Raw genomic sequence first — 19,384 nt, forward strand, 5'->3', positions numbered from 1 at the left:
CTCTTAATTTTAAACTAAAATAAAATTAAATAATATAAAAGAATTAATTATTGGCTGTATGAAGGAACCCTTGAACACACTGCAGCTCTGCTAAAAGTGCAAACCCCAAATTTAGCGCTAACAAAATGCAATATTTTGCAATTGTGAATATAAAAAAGATTGTGCAATGTGCATCTAAGATTACGTTTATACCTACAGTTTTTCTTCCATATTACAGTGATAACCAGACAACTCTGAAATAGGAAGACTACTTTTAGAATCAAGCTATAACTTCAAAAAGTCCAATGAGGATGAGACACAGCAATTTTTCAGTATAATCATGCAGACCCATTTCACTGAATTAATGATTTGAACCAAGTGTCTAGAATAAAACTATTTGCTTTGTAAAAACATCAAATACACGTAAGTATTGTAAAAATTTCGTCTTCCATTGTTTTCTGGTTCTCTCGGTACAGTACATTAGATTCACATCACACCTATTTGAAAGAAAATCGCGAATGTTAATGATGTAATTATGACAAAGGTTAGATATTTTACACATTTGAAATTGGCGGGGACATAGTTTTAATTACAAAAACAACTATTGTTTCTTTGGTGCAGCATAGAAATCAATGAACACTTGCCACTATATCTTTGCAAACTGGTAGTGTAAACAATGAGAAGGGGATGAATAAATGAAGAATGAGAGAGGGATGAATAAATGAAGAATGAGATTGGGATGAATAAATGAAGAATGAGAGAGGGAGGAATTAACAAATGGAGAATGCGAGACGGATGAATGAATAATTATAGAATGAGAAAGGGATAAATGAATGAATGTAGAATGAAAGAGGGATGAGTAAATGAATGGAGCATGAGAGAGTGAGGAATGAATAAGGACTAAGAGAGGGATGAAAGGATGAATAAATGCGAAATGAATGAAAAGTATGATTGAATGAATGAAGAATAATAGAGGATTGAATGAATGAAGAATAAGAGAGGATTGAATGAATGAAGAATGAGAGAGGAATAAAAAATAATGAATAAGAGAGGGATGAAAGGATAATAAATGCGGAATGAATGAATAAAGAAAAAGAGAGGTATGCATAAATAAGGAATAAGAGAGGATTGAATGAATGAAGAATGAGAGAGGAATAAATATTAAAGAATAAGAGAGGGATGAAAAAATAATGAATAAGAGAGGGATGAAAGGATTAATACATGCGGAATGAATGAAAAGTATTAATGAATGAATGAATAAAGAATAAGAGAGGATTGAATGAATGAAGAATGAGAGATGAATACATGAATGAAGTATGAGAGAGGGATGAATAAATACGGAATAAGAGAGGGATGAAAGGATGAATGAATGAAGTTATCTCTAGACAGAATACAGACACCTCTCCTCGTAATAATCAACTCCTTTGTTGGCACTTTTCTCAACTCTGTCTCTGTTGTTGTTCTGTGACCTTTCTAGCCTTTCTTCTCAACTCTGGTCTGGAGAGGTCCTAATGCTTAGTGCGAGGGAGGAAGTGCAGAGCAAGCATGAGCCCTGCTAACTATTATGTTTTATGAATTGGTGCTGATATATAGTTAATTCTTACTTGATACACCTGTGAAACGATATAAAAGCTCCAATAGTTATGCACAAGTTTAAGAATTTGTGGCATTTAGAAAAAAGTCTGAATCTCATTTTAAGTTGACTTTTTATTACAAATTGTCTATGTATTATTACAAACTTTTTGATCCTGTGGAGATTTTTGATGGATGTAAAAGCCAAATATTTGTTATTGGAGATAAGAATGTTGGACGTGGAATAAGAAATGCGGAGGCTTAGAGACTTAGCTTGAGGCACGGAGATGGTCTTGATTGGCTAGGAGGTCATTCTGGGAATCAGGAGGCTCCGGAGGTCAGTTCACGGGGCTCATGCAGTTGTTCTGCACCCCCCACCCTACTAGTGCAGTATAAATGAGCAGTACGTAAGCAGGATGCTGAGAATCAGGGTTATATATTCATTCAAGTTTATCCATCTTCATCGTTGTATTTCATTTCTGTCAAAAAAATATTTATATTTTTATTTATTTTGCCCACTTTGATGATTTAGAGATGGGGAGAATATTATGAGAGGCCCACACGCGGCACTGCACGTTCCCTAACATACAGGGTGATTTAACAAAATCATTAATAATTAATTGTATACTGTACGCATATTTTATTAATTATGAGGTGGTAGGAAAAGTCCACAACTTTTTGATAGAAGCATTTTTTCAGTCAAAATAAAAATACACGGAGGGGCGAACCTCCTAACCCCTAACCCCTCCGAATAAGATTGATTTAAAGTTATTTTTTTACACAAATGTATTGATAAGTAATTTTTCGCTGCATCCGTTTTTCTGCATCCAATTTCCATATTTGGGTACTCATTCCAATTATTCAAATATCTAGATTCCAAAGAACTATTATCTATCTATCTATCTATCTATCTATCTATCTATCTATCTATCTATCTATCTATCTATCTATCTATCTATCTATCTATCTATCTATCTATCTATCTATCTATCTATCTATCTATCTATCTATCTATCTATCTATCTATCTATCTATCTATCTATCTATATTGTGATACGTTAACATAGTTTATCATTTAAGAAATATAATTAAATCATGCGCCTGTATATAATCTGTAATCTAGATATTACAGCTGCCTTAAAATAGTTGTATAATTTATCTTATAGCATTGACTTGTTATTATTAAATCTAAACTACATACATATGTATACACCCTTACACACAATGGATGAAACTGTAAAGACGACCCAAAACTCTAAAAATTAGAAGACGATTGGAAGCTTAATTTTTGGATTATGCATTCAGTTGAGTATTTTGATGGTTTACCAAATGACTAAGCACAGATATAAGCCAGTTTTGGCATAAAAGGAAATCTGAGTGTAAGAAAACGGAATAAATAAATTCCGTAAAATCGTCTCTGAAGTCTTATCCTTTGTGAGTAACGTGTATGTCATGTTAAACTAAAGTTAATTTCACTGAAAAGATCGAAATCTTAAATAGTTTCAATCAGATCTTCTCAGTTATTGAAGCACAAAGTTATTTAGAAGAACAAAATATATTAAGGCGGTTAACGGGGTAGAAACTCCTAAATCTACATTCTACAAGGTATCTTTAGGCGGGTTTACGGGGTAGAAACTCCTAAATCTACATTCATACAAGGTATCTTTAGGTGGGTTTACGGGGTAGAAACTCCTAAATCTACATTCTACAAGGTATCTGAAGGTGGGTTAACGGGGTAGAAACTCTTAAATCTACATTCTACAAGGTATCTTAAGGTGGGTTAACGGGGTATATACTCCTAAATCTACATTCTACAAGGTATCCTTAGGCGGGTTTACGGGGTAGAAACTCCTAAATCTACATTCTACAAGGTATCTTAAGGTGGGTTAACGGGGTAGAAACTCCTAAATCTACATTCTACAAGGTATCTTTAGGCGGGTTTACGGTGTAGAAACTCCTAAATCAACATTCTACAAGGTATCTTAAGGTGGGTTTACGGGGCAGAAACTCCTGAATCTACATTCTACAATGTATCTTAAGGTGAAGAGCGCAATTTTACAGAAAATCTAATATTTTAGTCTCAAATGCTAAGAATGAATTTTAACTGAATTTAAACTTAATCTTTTGTTTTATCTAAAGTAATTGAGTAAGTAGTTTTCAGTAAATAAGGGGACTGGCCACAAATTTCAACTGACTTTTTACTTTAAAATCTGAGAGAGATAAATCTGAATATCACAATTTAAAATTATAGATTTTCAAATGAAAAAGCTATGATATCAACAACATATCGACGTTAAACCCCTAAACTTGAAGGAATGTTAATATGTATGTGCACAGGGATCTCGTGCTTTATCTATAAACATGTTCTTATCAATAAAGAGCAGACATTATCCATACAAAGAGTTAATTTCATCAAGATTTAATCTGAATTAGATCTGTGTAACAATTGTACAGTGTCCAGACTTAAACACGACTCATCTAGATCAAGGAGTAAGGAATAGAAGGGAGATAGAAACGACGCGGCCCAACCTACCATATGATTTAATTTAAGATATTTGAAAAAATGAAAAATATGAAGAAACGAAATAAAATAATATTTCATAACAAAAATATTGATATCCACAAAACCCCATTCATGAAACCCGGGTTTCAAAACTGGTTTTCATAGCGATACCCTGTCTTAAGGTCTGTGCTGAGATGTGTACAAATACCGCGTACATGTATTTAAAATAGGTTATTGTTTGTATTAAAGGAAGTGACCGGCTATGTAAGGTAGTTGAACTGAGTATGCAATGCTGTGGAAAACTTCTTTCGGATTCATTTGAGACATATTAAACTTTTTAAAGATCTGTAAATCCTGAGTTTGAGCGCAAATTCGACGTTCAAAACTCCTGAATTAATGTAATAATAAGGTAGGTCGGGGCGCGTCGTTTCCATCTCCCTAATATTCAATACTCCTTGATCATAGATCAGTTAATGTCTAGAATCACTGCAAACAAGTCAGAAGAAGAAAGCCAAACCTAAGCGACAAATCTTGTACGAATTTGTTACCTCGTAGCTCCTCTACTTTTGATATTGCGTATAAGTATGCAAAAGCTAATTTATTAGAAATTCAACTCATTTTTGTTCTTTTAACAACTTTTCGATAAGATTTTAATCTTGCATACAATCTACTTCAGTTAAAAGTGGAATGCGATATTTTCTACAGTGGAGTTTGTTTCGTAAAAGTGGAGTACATGTTTTTTATATTGCTTATAAAAATTTGTATGATCAATAATTAATTAAGTATCCATGTTTTTGTATTTAAAAACTGTAAATTTTCATTTGTGGTTTTTCTGTATTGGAGAAATAATCAGAATAAAATACTTTTCAAGCCAGAATCTTCAATATTATTAATCAGATTAAGTTTACAAGGGTACCGTTGTGAATCAGGTGTGCTCCTTTTCTTTTTTAAATGGAGGATCACTCAAAAACATTTACTGGTAATAACTTTTTGTGAATACTTTAGATTGATTTAGATGGCGATCTTGCAAGTTATGTATACTGATGGTAAGGCAGGGGATAGGGTTTGTATACATTTTAATGTAACGTATTTAAACTACTCGATCAGAAACTGGTTCCAGGAAATCAAAAAGTAAAGTATCCGCAATTTTTTATGTGATCTAATTCACTTTTGAAGAAAAGAGATAAAAATGATAAGATTTCTAAAAGAAAACATGTATAAATAATTTTGTGACATCGGAGCACTCCTGGTTTTGATTTTACGTGTAAGTATGAGGAGAGAAAAAATTTGCCAATTATACATTAGAAATTCAAAACATTTGTATTTCTCAAGAATACTTTAAGAAGATATGATTGAAAACATTTAAGATTTCGTACTTACATTCAATTTACTTGAATTTACTTGAATTTACTTGAACTTTGTATCAAAGGGTACCTTTGTGAATCGGAACTTCCACTCTACAAATGAATTATGTCGCTTGAAATCACGTAAACAGTCTCTTTAAGGTAAGATTTGAGAAAAATTACCATGAAGATATCTTAATTTTCTTCTCACGGTATTTTAAAAAAATGTCCAAATAGAAATAATATTAGTTTCTATAATAAACTATAACACTGCATACACACTGCAGTTCAGCTTAATTTCCCTTTTTATTGGTAATAAAGATAATAAATAAACTTGCTTCACAAAATACATAGAGCACAGTTAAAGGGACCGTACACGGTATTTTATCCTTCACGTCAAACTAAAGTAAATTTCACGTTAAAAGGAGTGTTCACGTACGTTGTCAATCATAACTCCTTTAATTGACGAGGTATCGAAAAGAATATAATATTTTTAATTTCTAGTTGGCTCACCTAATAAGTTTGCTTTTCTCGTACTTGTGCATGAAATCAAAACTAGAGGGACTATGAGGTCACAAAGTCGTACTGTGGATGTGGCATAAATTTTACCTTCTGTCTGTTGGTGTAGTGCCTCTGATTATAGAGTGTCATGTCTGATTCACAACGGAACGTACCCTTTAAAACTGTATTTAAATAAAAAAAATATCTGGAAAACTGTTATATTCCATGAAAATTTCCGAGTATTTCCATGCATTTAATTGTAGAAAACCGCAATTATAATTAATCATTTTTAAGAAGAAAAAGATGAACAACAGACAAAAATGTTTAAAGGGAATTATTCCAAAAATCTGACATCCATAAATGTTGGATCATTTGAAAAATAATCTTCCATCTCTTTAAGCCACATTGGATCGCTAATATATAACTATGTTACAAACAGTCCCTTTAAACCATTTCTTATTTTAATTATCAAGGTTCTGTTTAGATATGCAGCGCTATGAGAAATATAAGGTCAGTGCGTTCATTATTTGCTTGTAATGGGGTCATTTGTTTATAATTAGCTCAAGTTATTTCAACAAGGAACTTTGTACAAAATCCAAATACTAATTTCCCTCTTTTGTGGATTCTCCATTAGAATTAGGAACCTTATGTTCTTTTACGTAGATCGTGTATGCTGAAGCATTGTTAGGATGGACTTTTAAATGTTTTTTTTGTATGACGTTAGAAGTATAATTTTTTATATCTTTTGTAGATGTATTTGCTATTATAATAAAAACCCTATTTCAATATTATTATGTATGCGCACATAGTGATTTTTTGCACTATTACTACTACGCATGGCAACTCTTTTGCTTTCCAATTTGGAGCTGTAGGTCATTGAATGAAGTAAACCTTAGTTTTATTATAATTACGCACATAAAATGTGTTATTATATATTATATGTATTACTCTAGTTTTTTTTATTATACCTTATGTAGTTTTATTTATTATACGTTGTGTGATTTTTTATTATAGTTTGTATATTTTTATTTATTATATAGATTTTACTATTATTATTACTTGTGTAGTTTAATTTAATAAATAAATAAATTTAATAAATTGATAAATAGATAGGTAGACTTGATTGACTGCAAGTCGGTTGATAAATAGATAGGTAGACTTGATTGACTGTAAGTCAGTTGATAAATAGATAGGTAGACTTGATTGACTGTAAGTCGGTTGATAAATAGAAAGGCAGACTTGATTGACTGCAAGTCGGTTGATAAATAGATAGGTAGACTTGCTTGACTGTAAGTCGGTTGATAAATAGATAGGTAGACTTAATTGACTATAAGTCGGTTGATACATGGATAAGTAGACTTGATCGACTGTAAGTCGGTTGATACATTGATAGGTAGACTTGAATGACTGTAAGTCGGTTGATAAATAGATAGGTAGACTTGATTGACTGTAAGTCGGTTGATATATGGATAGGTAAACTTGATTGACTGAAAGTCGGTTCATACATTAATAGGTAGACTTGATTGACTGTAAGTTGGTTGATACATGGATAGGTAGACTTGATTGACTGTAAGTTGGTTGATAAATGTATAGGTAGACTTGATTGACTGTAAGTCGGTTGATACATGGATAGGTAGACTTGCTTGACTGTAAGTCAGTTGATAAACATATAGGCAGACTTAATTGACTGTAAGTCAGTGGATCAATGAATAGGTAGACTTGATTGATTGTAAGTCGGTTGATAAATAGATATGTAGACTTGATTGACTGTAAGTCGGTTAGGCTCCTCAACTCGGACACAGTAGTTGCAAATAATCAGTAAATATATGTATTTCAAACCTGTAATAGAATGCAGACATAATAACATTAAATGACACAGTTAATAAAATTAAAATTAATAAAGTTGAACATTTACCAGTATAACCATAAACTAGTTTTCCGTGTCGAAGTAAAAAGGAGTAATTAAGGATTTGGGGGTTTAATGGAATAGTTTAAAACATTTGTAGACACTTCTAAAAATATGAACCCAGATTTTTAAAATGGAATTTACTATGGATTGCAAAGCTATTTATGGATTTGATCTTTCACTTAGTTTAGGAGAAAGGTTTATGTTCAACAAAAATAAATAAACCAACAAGGTATAGTTTTATTTTTCATTCCTTGTGTACTTTTATTTATCATTCCTTGTGTACTTTTATTTATTCATAACTTGTGTACTTTTATTTATTCTTAACTTGTGTACTTTTATTTATAAATAACTTGTGTAGTTTTATTTATTATACCTTGCGTAGTTTTATTTATTATACCTTGCGTACTTTTATTTATTCCTAATTTGTGTAGTTTTATTTATTATACCTTGTGTAGTTTTATTTATTATACCTTGTGTAGTTTTATTTATTATACCTTGCTCAGTTTTATTTATTACACCTTGTGTACTTTTATTTATTATACTTTGTGTACTTTTATTTATTCCTAACTTGTGTAGTTTTATTTATTATACCTTGTGCAGATTTATTTATTATACCTTGTGTATAGTTTTTTATAACTAGCTTGGAAACCCAGCTTTGTATGAATTTTCCCATGAAAAAGAATTTAACTTAGAATTTAAAAACCAAGCTAAAATCACTCCCGTGGTTCTCTCGAGTTCCCCAATAAAAATTTGATGCGAATCGGTCACGGGATTTCTGAGTTATGATGAACGTATAAACAAGAAGACGTTTATACCACTTTATATATTTAGAAACCTTGTTTAGTTTTATTTGTCTATTTGTAGTTTTGTTTTTGATTGTGTAGTTCTATTGTTTAAACTGTTGTGTAGTTATGAAGGTAACAAATGTGTTGGGCGTGTATTTTCATTGTATTTTCATCATCTAACCATTAGTTTAATTAGCATAATACACAAAATAACAACTTCGAACATTCAAATTCTTTTTGTGATTTGTATTCATACTTCAGCATTCAACATTACATCTTTAAATTTTAGCATTTCACATTCTAGCATTCTAAATTTTAGCATTTCACATTCTAGCATTCTAAATTTTAGCATTTCACATTCTAGCATTCTAAATTTTAGCATTTCACATCTTAGCATTCTAAATTTTAGCATTTTACATTTTAGCATTTTAAATTTTAGCATTTCACATCTTAGCATTCTAAATTTTAGCATTTCTCATCTTAGCATTCTAAATTTTAGCATTTCACATTCTAGCATTCTAAATTTTAGCATTTCACATTCTAGCATTCTAAATTTTAGCATTTCACATTCTAGCATTCTAAATTTTAGCATTTCACATTCTAGCATTCTAAATTTTAGCATTTCACATTCTAGCATTCTAAATTTTAGCATTTCACATTCTAGCATTCTAAATTTTAGCATTTCACATTCTAGCATTCTAAATTTTAGCATTTCACATTCTAGCATTCTAAATTTTAGCATTTCACATTCTAGCATTCTAAATTTTAGCATTTCACATTCTAGCATTCTAAATTTTAGCATTTCACATTCTAGCATTCTAAATTTTAGCATTTCACATTCTAGCATTCTAAATTTTAGCATTTCACATTCTAGCATTCTAAATTTTAGCATTTCACATTCTAGCATTCTAAATTTTAGCATTTCACATTCTAGCATTCTAAATTTTAGCATTTCACATTCTAGCATTCTAAATTTTAGCATTTCACATTCTAGCATTCTAAATTTTAGCATTTCACATTCTAGCATTCTAAATTTTAGCATTTCACATTCTAGCATTCTAAATTTTAGCATTTCACATTCTAGCATTCTAAATTTTAGCATTTCACATTCTAGCATTCTAAATTTTAGCATTTCACATTCTAGCATTCTAAATTTTAGCATTTCACATTCTAGCATTCTAAATTTTAGCATTTCACATTCTAGCATTCTAAATTTTAGCATTTCACATTCTAGCATTCTAAATTTTAGCATTTCACATTCTAGCATTCTAAATTTTAGCATTTCACATTCTAGCATTCTAAATTTTAGCATTTCACATTCTAGCATTCTAAATTTTAGCATTTCACATTCTAGCATTCTAAATTTTAGCATTTCACATTCTAGCATTCTAAATTTTAGCATTTCACATTCTAGCATTCTAAATTTTAGCATTTCACATTCTAGCATTCTAAATTTTAGCATTTCACATTCTAGCATTCTAAATTTTAGCATTTCACATTCTAGCATTCTAAATTTTAGCATTTCACATTCTAGCATTCTAAATTTTAGCATTTCACATTCTAGCATTCTAAATTTTAGCATTTCACATTCTAGCATTCTAAATTTTAGCATTTCACATTCTAGCATTCTAAATTTTAGCATTTCACATTCTAGCATTCTAAATTTTAGCATTTCACATTCTAGCATTCTAAATTTTAGCATTTCACATTCTAGCATTCTAAATTTTAGCATTTCACATTCTAGCATTCTAAATTTTAGCATTTCACATTCTAGCATTCTAAATTTTAGCATTTCACATTCTAGCATTCTAAATTTTAGCATTTCACATTCTAGCATTCTAAATTTTAGNAACATATTTGGTTGTTATGTATACTTCAACATATTTGGTTGTTTTGTACACTTCAACATATTTGGTTGTTTTGTACACTCCAACATATTTGGTTGTTTTGTATACTTCAACATATTTGGTTGTTTTTAACAATGTACATATCAACTAGGGTTTCCAACGCAAGGGGATTTTACTTGCGCGCAATTGCGATCCTTTGAGCGCAAGTGAATTTAATTGCGCACAATTCCGTAATAATTGTGCGCAATTCCGTAATAATTGCGCGCAATTACGCGTTAAAGCGCAGAATTCCGTCCAACTTTCTTGCATTTATGTTTAAATATTTTGAGAATTTTCGATTTAAACCTATAATGCAATGCAATAAATGCATTTAATTTTTGCGCAATTCCGTTCAAAAACATTGAGTTAAAAAAACAACTTAAAATTTGGTAGTTGCATACAATAATCTGAACTTCACTAAAATTTAAGTCTCAAATGCTAAGAAAATTGAATTTAAATTTAACTTTTTTGCTTTGTAACGACATCTATAAATACACTATAATGATGTCTTCCTATACAAGCATTTTCTTACTTTAGCAAAATATCAAAATTTTAAAATCGAATCTTACAATTTTCACTCTAAAAAAGTATCATATTAAATAGTTAAATAGAAGCCTAACCACAAGACACTTTAAAACTAAAAAAAAATATTGAATAATTTCAAGTGACCCTAGATTAGTTTAAAATTTAAAATTCGGTGTTGGTGATGGACCAAACCTCTGTAGAGTAAAAAAGTAGATGTTAGTTCCACATTTATTGAAAATATATTTCGGTCTGGGTTGACCCTCGTCAGTTCTTGAGATTTTTTCTGTCTCAAAGGTTAAAATCTACAGTGATAACTACTGTCCATTTCTTGTATCTGCTGCATAAATTTAAGTTTATGTCAAAGTTCAAAATTATTGATTTTTGGATGGAAAAGCCTTTGCAAATCAATTCCATTGTTCGCAATTCCGCGTATTCCGCGCAATTTCGCGAATATTTAATTGCTTCCTTGTTCGCAATTTTAGCGCAATTCTGCAACATAATTGGTTGTTTTGTATATATCAGGATATTTAGTTGATTTGTACATATCAACATATTTAGTTGATTTGTAAATATCAACATATTTAGTTGATTTGTAAATATCAACATATTTAGTTGATTTATAAATATCAACATATTTAGTTGATTTGTACATATCAGAATATTTAGTTGATTTGTACATATCAGAATATTTAGTTGATTTGTATATATCAGAATATTTAGTTGATTTGAACATATCAGAATATTTAGTTGATTTGTATATATCAGAATATTTAGCTGATTTGTACATATTAACATGTTGAGTTGATTTGTACATATCAACATATTTAGTTGATTTGTATATATCAGAATATTTAGTTGATTTGTACATATCAGAATATTTAGTTGATTTGTACATATCAACATATTTAGTTGATTTGTACATATCAACATGTTTAGATGATTTGTACACACCAACATGTTTAGATGATTTGTACATATCAACATATTTAGTTGATTTGTACACATCAACATATTTAGTTGATTTGTACATATCAACATATTTTGTTGATTTGTTCATATCAGAATATTTAGTTGATTTGTTCATATCAGAATATTTAGTTGATTTGTATATCAGCTGGTAATCCAGGGTCTCCACAGGGGTCCCCCCAGCATCGAGGTGATGAAGACGATGAAACACTCAATGGTTATCCCGGACTCCTCTTTGTGGGTTCCTACGAGCCGGGAGAGGAGAAAGCTTTTGAGGTGAGAACTGAACCTTCTTTTTCATTCCAGGGGCTCTCCGGAGAGGTGCTGGAGAGGCAGGAGCCAACGGAGCCGGAGCTGACGGAGCCGGAGCTAACAAGGCCGGAGACGATGGAGGTCTTCCACGTCGGGGAGGCTGCTGAGGAGTAACTGGGTGATCAGAGAGTACAAAGCCGATCCACAGAGACAGAGTCAGACTTGGAACCAATTTCAATGAGAAAATACTTTGGATACTTGGAGAGGACTAGATATGGCCCTCTATATAACGGAGATAACGGAGGTTTTGATGCATCCTCTCTGATAAAAACATGAGAACAATTAGCTAAACTTGAAGGGATCTGGTCTGGCTTTGTGGCTGGAAGAGAGTGATGAGGTAGGACTGATGTACTGTTCTTCAGGATAGACTGGATTTTCCTGAGATACTCCGATGAGGGAAGCTCTGGAGTGTCTAGGAATTCTCCTGGTAAAACCAACGGAGAACCAAAGAGGGCTTCAGAAGCGGACACGGACGAATCTTCTCTGGGAACACTCCGGAGTCCAAGTAATACTAGGGGCAGATGATGGAACCAATCCGTTCCAGCTAAACGAGCACGTAGAGAAACTTTGAGCTGTCGATGAAATCGTTCCACGATACCAGTCCCAGATCTAGTGGACGAATTTCTCCGCGGCAAAGCATAAACATCCTCAAACTGCTCAGAGAGAACCTGCACAGGAACACACAGAGCCATCCTTCGTGGATCACTGATGGATTCAGAGAGCAAATGTGCTCAAATATCAGCAGGGAGACGGTCCATAAACAAACCCCTGAAGAAAAAACCAGGCTTCTCATCCTCAGGGAGCAAAACTAACATTTTATCCATTAGCTCAGAAGGACGTTGGTCAGACAACAAGGGCAAACTTTGTAACGCCTGATATCTCTGGAAATCACTCAATGTATACATCTGGATGAGGCGATTTCTCAGGGCTTCGTAAGGAGCGGCAGGGGGAGCTCGGACCAGGTCTAGAAGTCGACAGGCAACATCCTGGGGCAACGCAGCGAGGCAATGATTAAACTTGGTTTGCGAGACTGTAATCCTTTTTACCTCGAACTGTGCTTCGGCCTGGATGATCCATACCTCTGGAGAATCGGTCCAAAAGGTCAGAAGTTTTACGGAAACTGTTGTCAAAGGAACTGCAGACAGGGATACATCACTTCCTTCTTCCTCCGGCATGTTGACAATCGCTACTGTAACTAATCGCTCACGTTAACTTTTCTCGAAATCTCGCTGGAAACCCTACTTTGGTATTTGGGTTTGAAAAACGCAGGGACCCGGTCGAAACCAATTTCAGGTACGTCGGCAAGAGAGACTGCTTAACACTCGACAGCGACAAAATCACGTCGGGGTCACCAAAAATGTAGCGACAAAAAATAACAAAGATATAAACGGACTGACTATATATTTTGTTTCTAACTTACTACATGAAAATCAAACTGAATAAATATGTTTGGTTTGGTCTTCAAAGCTTCCGGCAATCAGCTGGTAATCCAGGGTCTCCACATCAGAATATTTAGTTGATTTGTATATATCAGAATATTTAGTTGATTTGTACATATCAGAATATTTAGTTAATTTATACATATCAACATATTTAGTTGATTTGTACATATCAGAATATTTAGTTGATTTGTACATATCGACATGTTTTGTTGTTTTGTACATATCAGCATCTATATAGGGTGAGTCCAAAAAAGGGTGAATAGCGAGATCAACATAATCGGTTGTTTGTACATATCAACATATTCAGCTGATTTGTGCACATCAACATATTTGGTTGTTTTGAACAATGTACATATCAACATATTTGGTTGTTTTGTGCATATCAATATATTTGGTTGTTTTGTACATATTTAGTTTTTTTTGTACATGATAACATATTTTACTGTTTTGTACATATCAAAATGTACAAACAGGGTGAGTCAAAAAAAGGGTTAATAGCTCTAGATCTTGCATATAATGAAGCATTTGTTTTGGTAATCTCATTTTTGACAAATGTGAATGAAATTTTAGATTTTTTTTGATAGACAATCTGACACTTACTTTTAAAAAATCCGCAAAGCAATTTTCTACTCAAAATTAGAGGAGTAGAAAAACTAAAGTGCGGGAAAATATTATTTCTATCACACCTTAAATCTTTAACAGATCAGATGAGTAGTTTAATTTGGAGAAAATGCAATAAACTAAATTTAGAAAATACACAAATTTAGTGTTAAAATAATCACTAGAAGCAATTAGACTACAATGTGCTCAAGGAAGGGTCGTGTAGGAGAACGAGATAGTCGTCGGCGTCACCCTATAGGTCAGCATTGTGCAAAAGAGGTATCCCTGCTCTGGATAATCTTCCTTATCCGCAAACCAAAATTGTCAAAGTTACTGAGTTCTTGCAACAAATTCTTTCTTTTAAATCTCTATATCTTTGCAACCCGATGTTATAAACATTTGATATTTCAAACTATGAAGTATGAATTCTGTTTGCTCAAATTGCTTTAGTTAAAAAAAGGTTAACTTCATCAAGTTGTAAAGATATATATATATAGGGATTTGAAAAAGGTTTACTTCATCAAGTTGTAAAGATATATATAGGGATTAGAAAAAGGTTTACTTCATCAAGTTGTAAAGATATATATATATAGGGATTAGAAAATTTTAGGTTGTGGTAAGAACTCAGTTTCTTTGCTATCGAATAACAATTCAAATAGCATATTTTGATATTTCAATCTTAAATTTAGATTTTCAGATAATTGAATTTAACTACGGTCCACCTTTCAATCCTTGCAATTTACCTATGAACTTATTTTATAAAATTTTCGTAAATCAAGGTTGTCTTATTACGATTGTGCACATAACACTCTCTGTTAAAACCTTAAATAAATCCCACAATTTAAGTTGGAAAAAAGTATAAATTGTATTTTTAAGACACCCTGTATAAAGTCGTGAATTTGACCCTGGTGGCGCCTGACATCGTGCCAGATGATAGATCTTGTAAAATTAAAATGTGTATTCTGGTGCGTACTAGTCATCTTCTTCTTCTTCTTCTTCTTCTTCTTCTTCTTCTTCTTCTTCTTCTTCTTCTTCTTCTTCTTCTTCTTAGGACATAGAGCAGCAATAAATCCTCAAACTAAATATATTCGCAAAATACAAGAAACCCTCTAAACCTTTTTCCCCTATCTCTGGTTGGACCACCGTGAATTGGGGGAAAAAATGAGGGAAAAACATGCGCAGTAGGGGGTGGACTCGTGTATATGCTAAAAGCAGGGAGAATTTACAAATCCATTAGGAAAGTGTGTTAGTTCAAGCAAAAATTATACGTTATACACTGTCTGTAAAGTTTTATAATAATTTATTATTATGAACTTTTAATTTTCTTAATGCAGTGGGATACTTTGTGTGAATTACCTGATTACGCCATGAGCACACAAACAAAATTTAAAATAGTAAAATTTTCTTATTTTGAATGAAAAAAACACAATATAAATTAAAAAATTCTGTCTTAGTAGCTTTTTTAAAATATGGGTTAGCTCAAAAGTTTTTATTGTAAAATATCTTAAAAATGGAAAGTTGTTCTAATTGAAAACAAATTTGCGAAAATCGAAACAATTTGCGATTTTTTGTGAAAACTGTTTGTGATGTCGCCCAATTATCGCGAAGGACAAATAATCAAAAGTCAATAGATGATGTAGAAAAGATATATAGAGAGAGAGGAGGAGGGGGTTCAGAATGACGAAAGAAACGGAAGGGAGGGACGATAAAATGTAGTAAAGCTGAAGGGGAAGGGGGTGGTTATGAATAAAGAAGGAAAAGGGAGGGAGGGAGGATAAGGATATGAGCTGATGTAGTAAAGATGAAGAAAGAGAGGGCACGGGGATTAATTATGGAGAAGGGAAAAAAGGGAGGAATGAAGATAAGGATATGAGATATAGAATGAAGAAGGAAAAGGTAGGAAAGGTTAAGAATGAAGAAGGAAAAGGGAGGAAAGATTAAAAATGAAGAAGAAAAAGGGAGTTAAGGTAAAGAATAAAGAAGGAAAATGGAAGAAAGGTTAAGAATGAAGAAGGAAAATGGAGGAAAGGTTAAGAATGAAGAAGGAAAATGGAGGAAAGGTTAAGAATGAAGAAGGAAAATGGAGCTAAGGTTAAGAATGAAGAAGGAAAAGGGAGTTCAGGTCGAGAATGAAGAAGGAAAAGGGAGGAAAGGTTAAGAATGGAGAAGTTAAAGGGAGTTAAGAGGGGGAGGGGGGGGGGGACAGAGTATAGTGTGTTAAGTGAATAGAGGGTTCAAATAACAATTAAAATAAACTATTGTAAACCTATTCCCAACCTGTCCTATTTGTCAAAAAATGACGTAAATCTGTTTAAAATGTAAAAATGACTCCATTGCAATATTTATTTCTTTTCTCAACTCAGAATGAGATATGAGCCTGTGCGGGCCAAACCATGCAAAATATTTCCCTTCATTGCAAAATTCGGCCAATTCTTATAATTGGGGGGTTTTAATGTTTTTTATGTCATCCCAGCGTCATGAATTAATATCTTTAGAACCTCATCCCCTTCATCCTGATTTGCATAGAACACCGCTTATTTATGCAAATGATCGTTAGGCTTAGATATTTAAACATGAACACAAACATACACTTGGACACAAACATACACTTGGACATACAACCAGGGCTTTAAAGGGACTGTTCACGTAATTTGACCTTTAACCTTTGCTCTGATTGAGAATGAATGAGAGATACACATTTTTCAACCTGAGAATTGATAGCAAAAACATTGACAAAGGCAAAGACAGGGAGATGGACATGAAAAATAAAAATCGACTAGCTAACTAATCTACACAAGCTAACTAATATACACTAGCTAGCTAGCTAATCTACACAAGCTAATTAATTTACACTAGTTAACTAATCTTCACAAGCTAGCTAACCAATCTACACAAGCTAACTAATCTACACAAGCTAACTAATCTACACTAGTTAACTTATCTTCACTAGCTAGCTTACTAATATACACAAGGTAACTAATCTACACTAGTTAACTAATCTACACTAGTTAACTAATCTTCACTTGCTAGCTAGCTTATCTAAACAAGCTAAATAATCTACACTAGCTAGTTTGCAGTAAATGTCGTACTCTTAAAATTTCATCCGGATCTGATTCAGTCCAGGTACAACCCATCCGTTATAAATGTCAACCAGGACACAATCCGCAAGGCTACAATCCCTTGAACTATCAACGCCACTACCAAAGGGCACGATTTTGTTAGCTATTGATTTCAACAAGGACACTAGCAATTAATCGATCAATGCCAAATCTCAAGGCACAATCTCAAATCGTATGTTTCAACAAAACCGAATTACTCTCAACACTGTAATCAAAGCGGAGTCTCTATATCAACTAATGTATTCTTACATTGTTATCTATATCATATGATTGAGACAATCATGTGATAAAAGTATTTACAGCACAATTAAAATAGGTGCAATTAAGATGTGCGTCATTATATATATCACATGATAAAGCTAATCATGCTAGGCTACGTATTCATTTGAAGCACAGTTCAAATGAACAATGGGTTTTAGTTTACAAATGTGGATAGTTAATAATGTACAACGAAGTTCAAGTTTACAGAATATTGTGTTACCCAATATTTATTACAAGCTAAATAATCTAACACTAGCTAGCGCGGCGGACTAATCTACACAAGTTAATTAATCAACACTTGTTAATTAATCTACACAGCTAGCTAATCTACGAAAGCTAACCTACTAATCTACACTAGCTAACTAACTAACTAATCTACACTAGCTAGCTAACTTATCTACACTAGCTAACTGACTAATATACATTATCTAGCTAAATAACCTACACTAGTTAGCTAATCTACACTAGCTAACTAATCTACACTAGTTAGCTAATCTACACTTGCTAACTAATCTAGACTAGCTAACTAATCTTCACTAGCTGGCTAAACTAAACTAGCTAATTTACTAATCTACACTAGCTAGCTAATCTAAGCAAGCTAGTTAACTAATCTACACTAGCTAGCTAAACTACGCAAGCTAGCTAACTAATCTACACTAGTTAACTAATATCCACTAGCTAGTTTACAAATCAACACTAGCCAGCTAACTCCTCTAAACTAGCTAGCTAACTAATCTACACCACCTAGTACTAATCTACACTAGCTAGCTAACTAATCTACACTAGCTAGCTAATCTACGCTAGCTAACTAATCTTCACTAGCTATCTAACTAATTTACACTAGCTAACAAATAAACACAAGCTAGCCAACTAATCTACAATAGCTAGCTATATAGTCTACACTAGTAAGCTAGCTAATCTACATTAGCAAGCTAGCTAACCTACATTAGCAAGCTAGTTAATCTACAATATCTAATCTAAACCAGTTTACTAATCTACACCAGCTAACTAACTAATAAACACTAGCTGCTAACTAATCTACACTTGCTAGCTAACTTATCTACACTAGATAGCTAACTAATCTACACTACCAACCTAACCAATACACACAAGCTAATTAATCTACACTAGCTAGCTAAATAATCTACACTTTCTAGCTAACTAATCTACACTAGCTACTAGCTAGCTAATCTACACTAGCTAGCTTATATACACTAGCTAGCCAACTTAACTACATAGCTAGCTAACTAATATACATTCCTAGCTAAATAATCTACACTAGATAACTAATGTACACTAGCTAGCTAAGTAATTTACAATAGCTAGATAAATAATATTCACTATATCTAGCTAATCTACACTATGCAACTAACTAATCTACAGTAGCTAACCAATCTACACTAGCTAGGTAAATAATTTACACTAGCTAGATAACTAATCTACACTAGCTAAATAATTTACACTAGCTAGCTAATCTACACCATGCAACTAGCAAATCTACACCAATTAACTTATCTTCACTAGCTAGCTAAATAATCTACACAAACTTACTAATCTACACTAGATAGCTCATTAATTTACACTAGCTAGCTAACTAATCTACATAGAAAACTAATCTAGACTAGCTAGCCAGCACACTAGCTAGCCTAACTAATATAAACTAGCTAGCTAATCAACACTA

The 19,384-nt window shown here is 32.5% G+C and overlaps 2 protein-coding genes across 2 annotated transcripts; both read right to left on the minus strand.

Moving 5' to 3' along the window:
- Positions 1 to 12,403: 12,403 nt before the first annotated feature.
- Positions 12,404 to 12,973, minus strand: LOC111702511 (uncharacterized). The gene has a single exon (XM_023474230.1). The coding sequence runs from the start codon at positions 12,971 to 12,973 to the stop codon at positions 12,404 to 12,406; it is 570 nt and encodes a 189-aa protein (XP_023329998.1).
- A 39-nt stretch (positions 12,974 to 13,012) lies between these two features.
- On the minus strand, positions 13,013 to 13,456 carry LOC111702512 (uncharacterized). The gene has a single exon (XM_023474231.1). It carries the CDS (start codon positions 13,454 to 13,456, stop codon positions 13,013 to 13,015), a length of 444 nt encoding a protein of 147 aa, XP_023329999.1.
- Between the last annotated feature and the right edge of the window lie 5,928 nt (positions 13,457 to 19,384).

The sequence above is a fragment of the Eurytemora carolleeae genome, unplaced genomic scaffold, assembly GCF_000591075.1.
Source record: "Eurytemora carolleeae unplaced genomic scaffold, Eaff_2.0 scaffold117, whole genome shotgun sequence".
Classification (NCBI taxonomy): Eukaryota; Metazoa; Arthropoda; class Copepoda; order Calanoida; family Temoridae; genus Eurytemora; species Eurytemora carolleeae.

Excerpts from the sequence above, each read along its gene's own strand:
- LOC111702511 (XM_023474230.1), bottom strand. The coding sequence starts at position 12,973 with ATGGCTCTGTGTGTTCCTGTGCAGGTTCTCTCTGAGCAGTTTGAGGAT.
- LOC111702512 (XM_023474231.1), bottom strand. The coding sequence starts at position 13,456 with ATGCCGGAGGAAGAAGGAAGTGATGTATCCCTGTCTGCAGTTCCTTTG.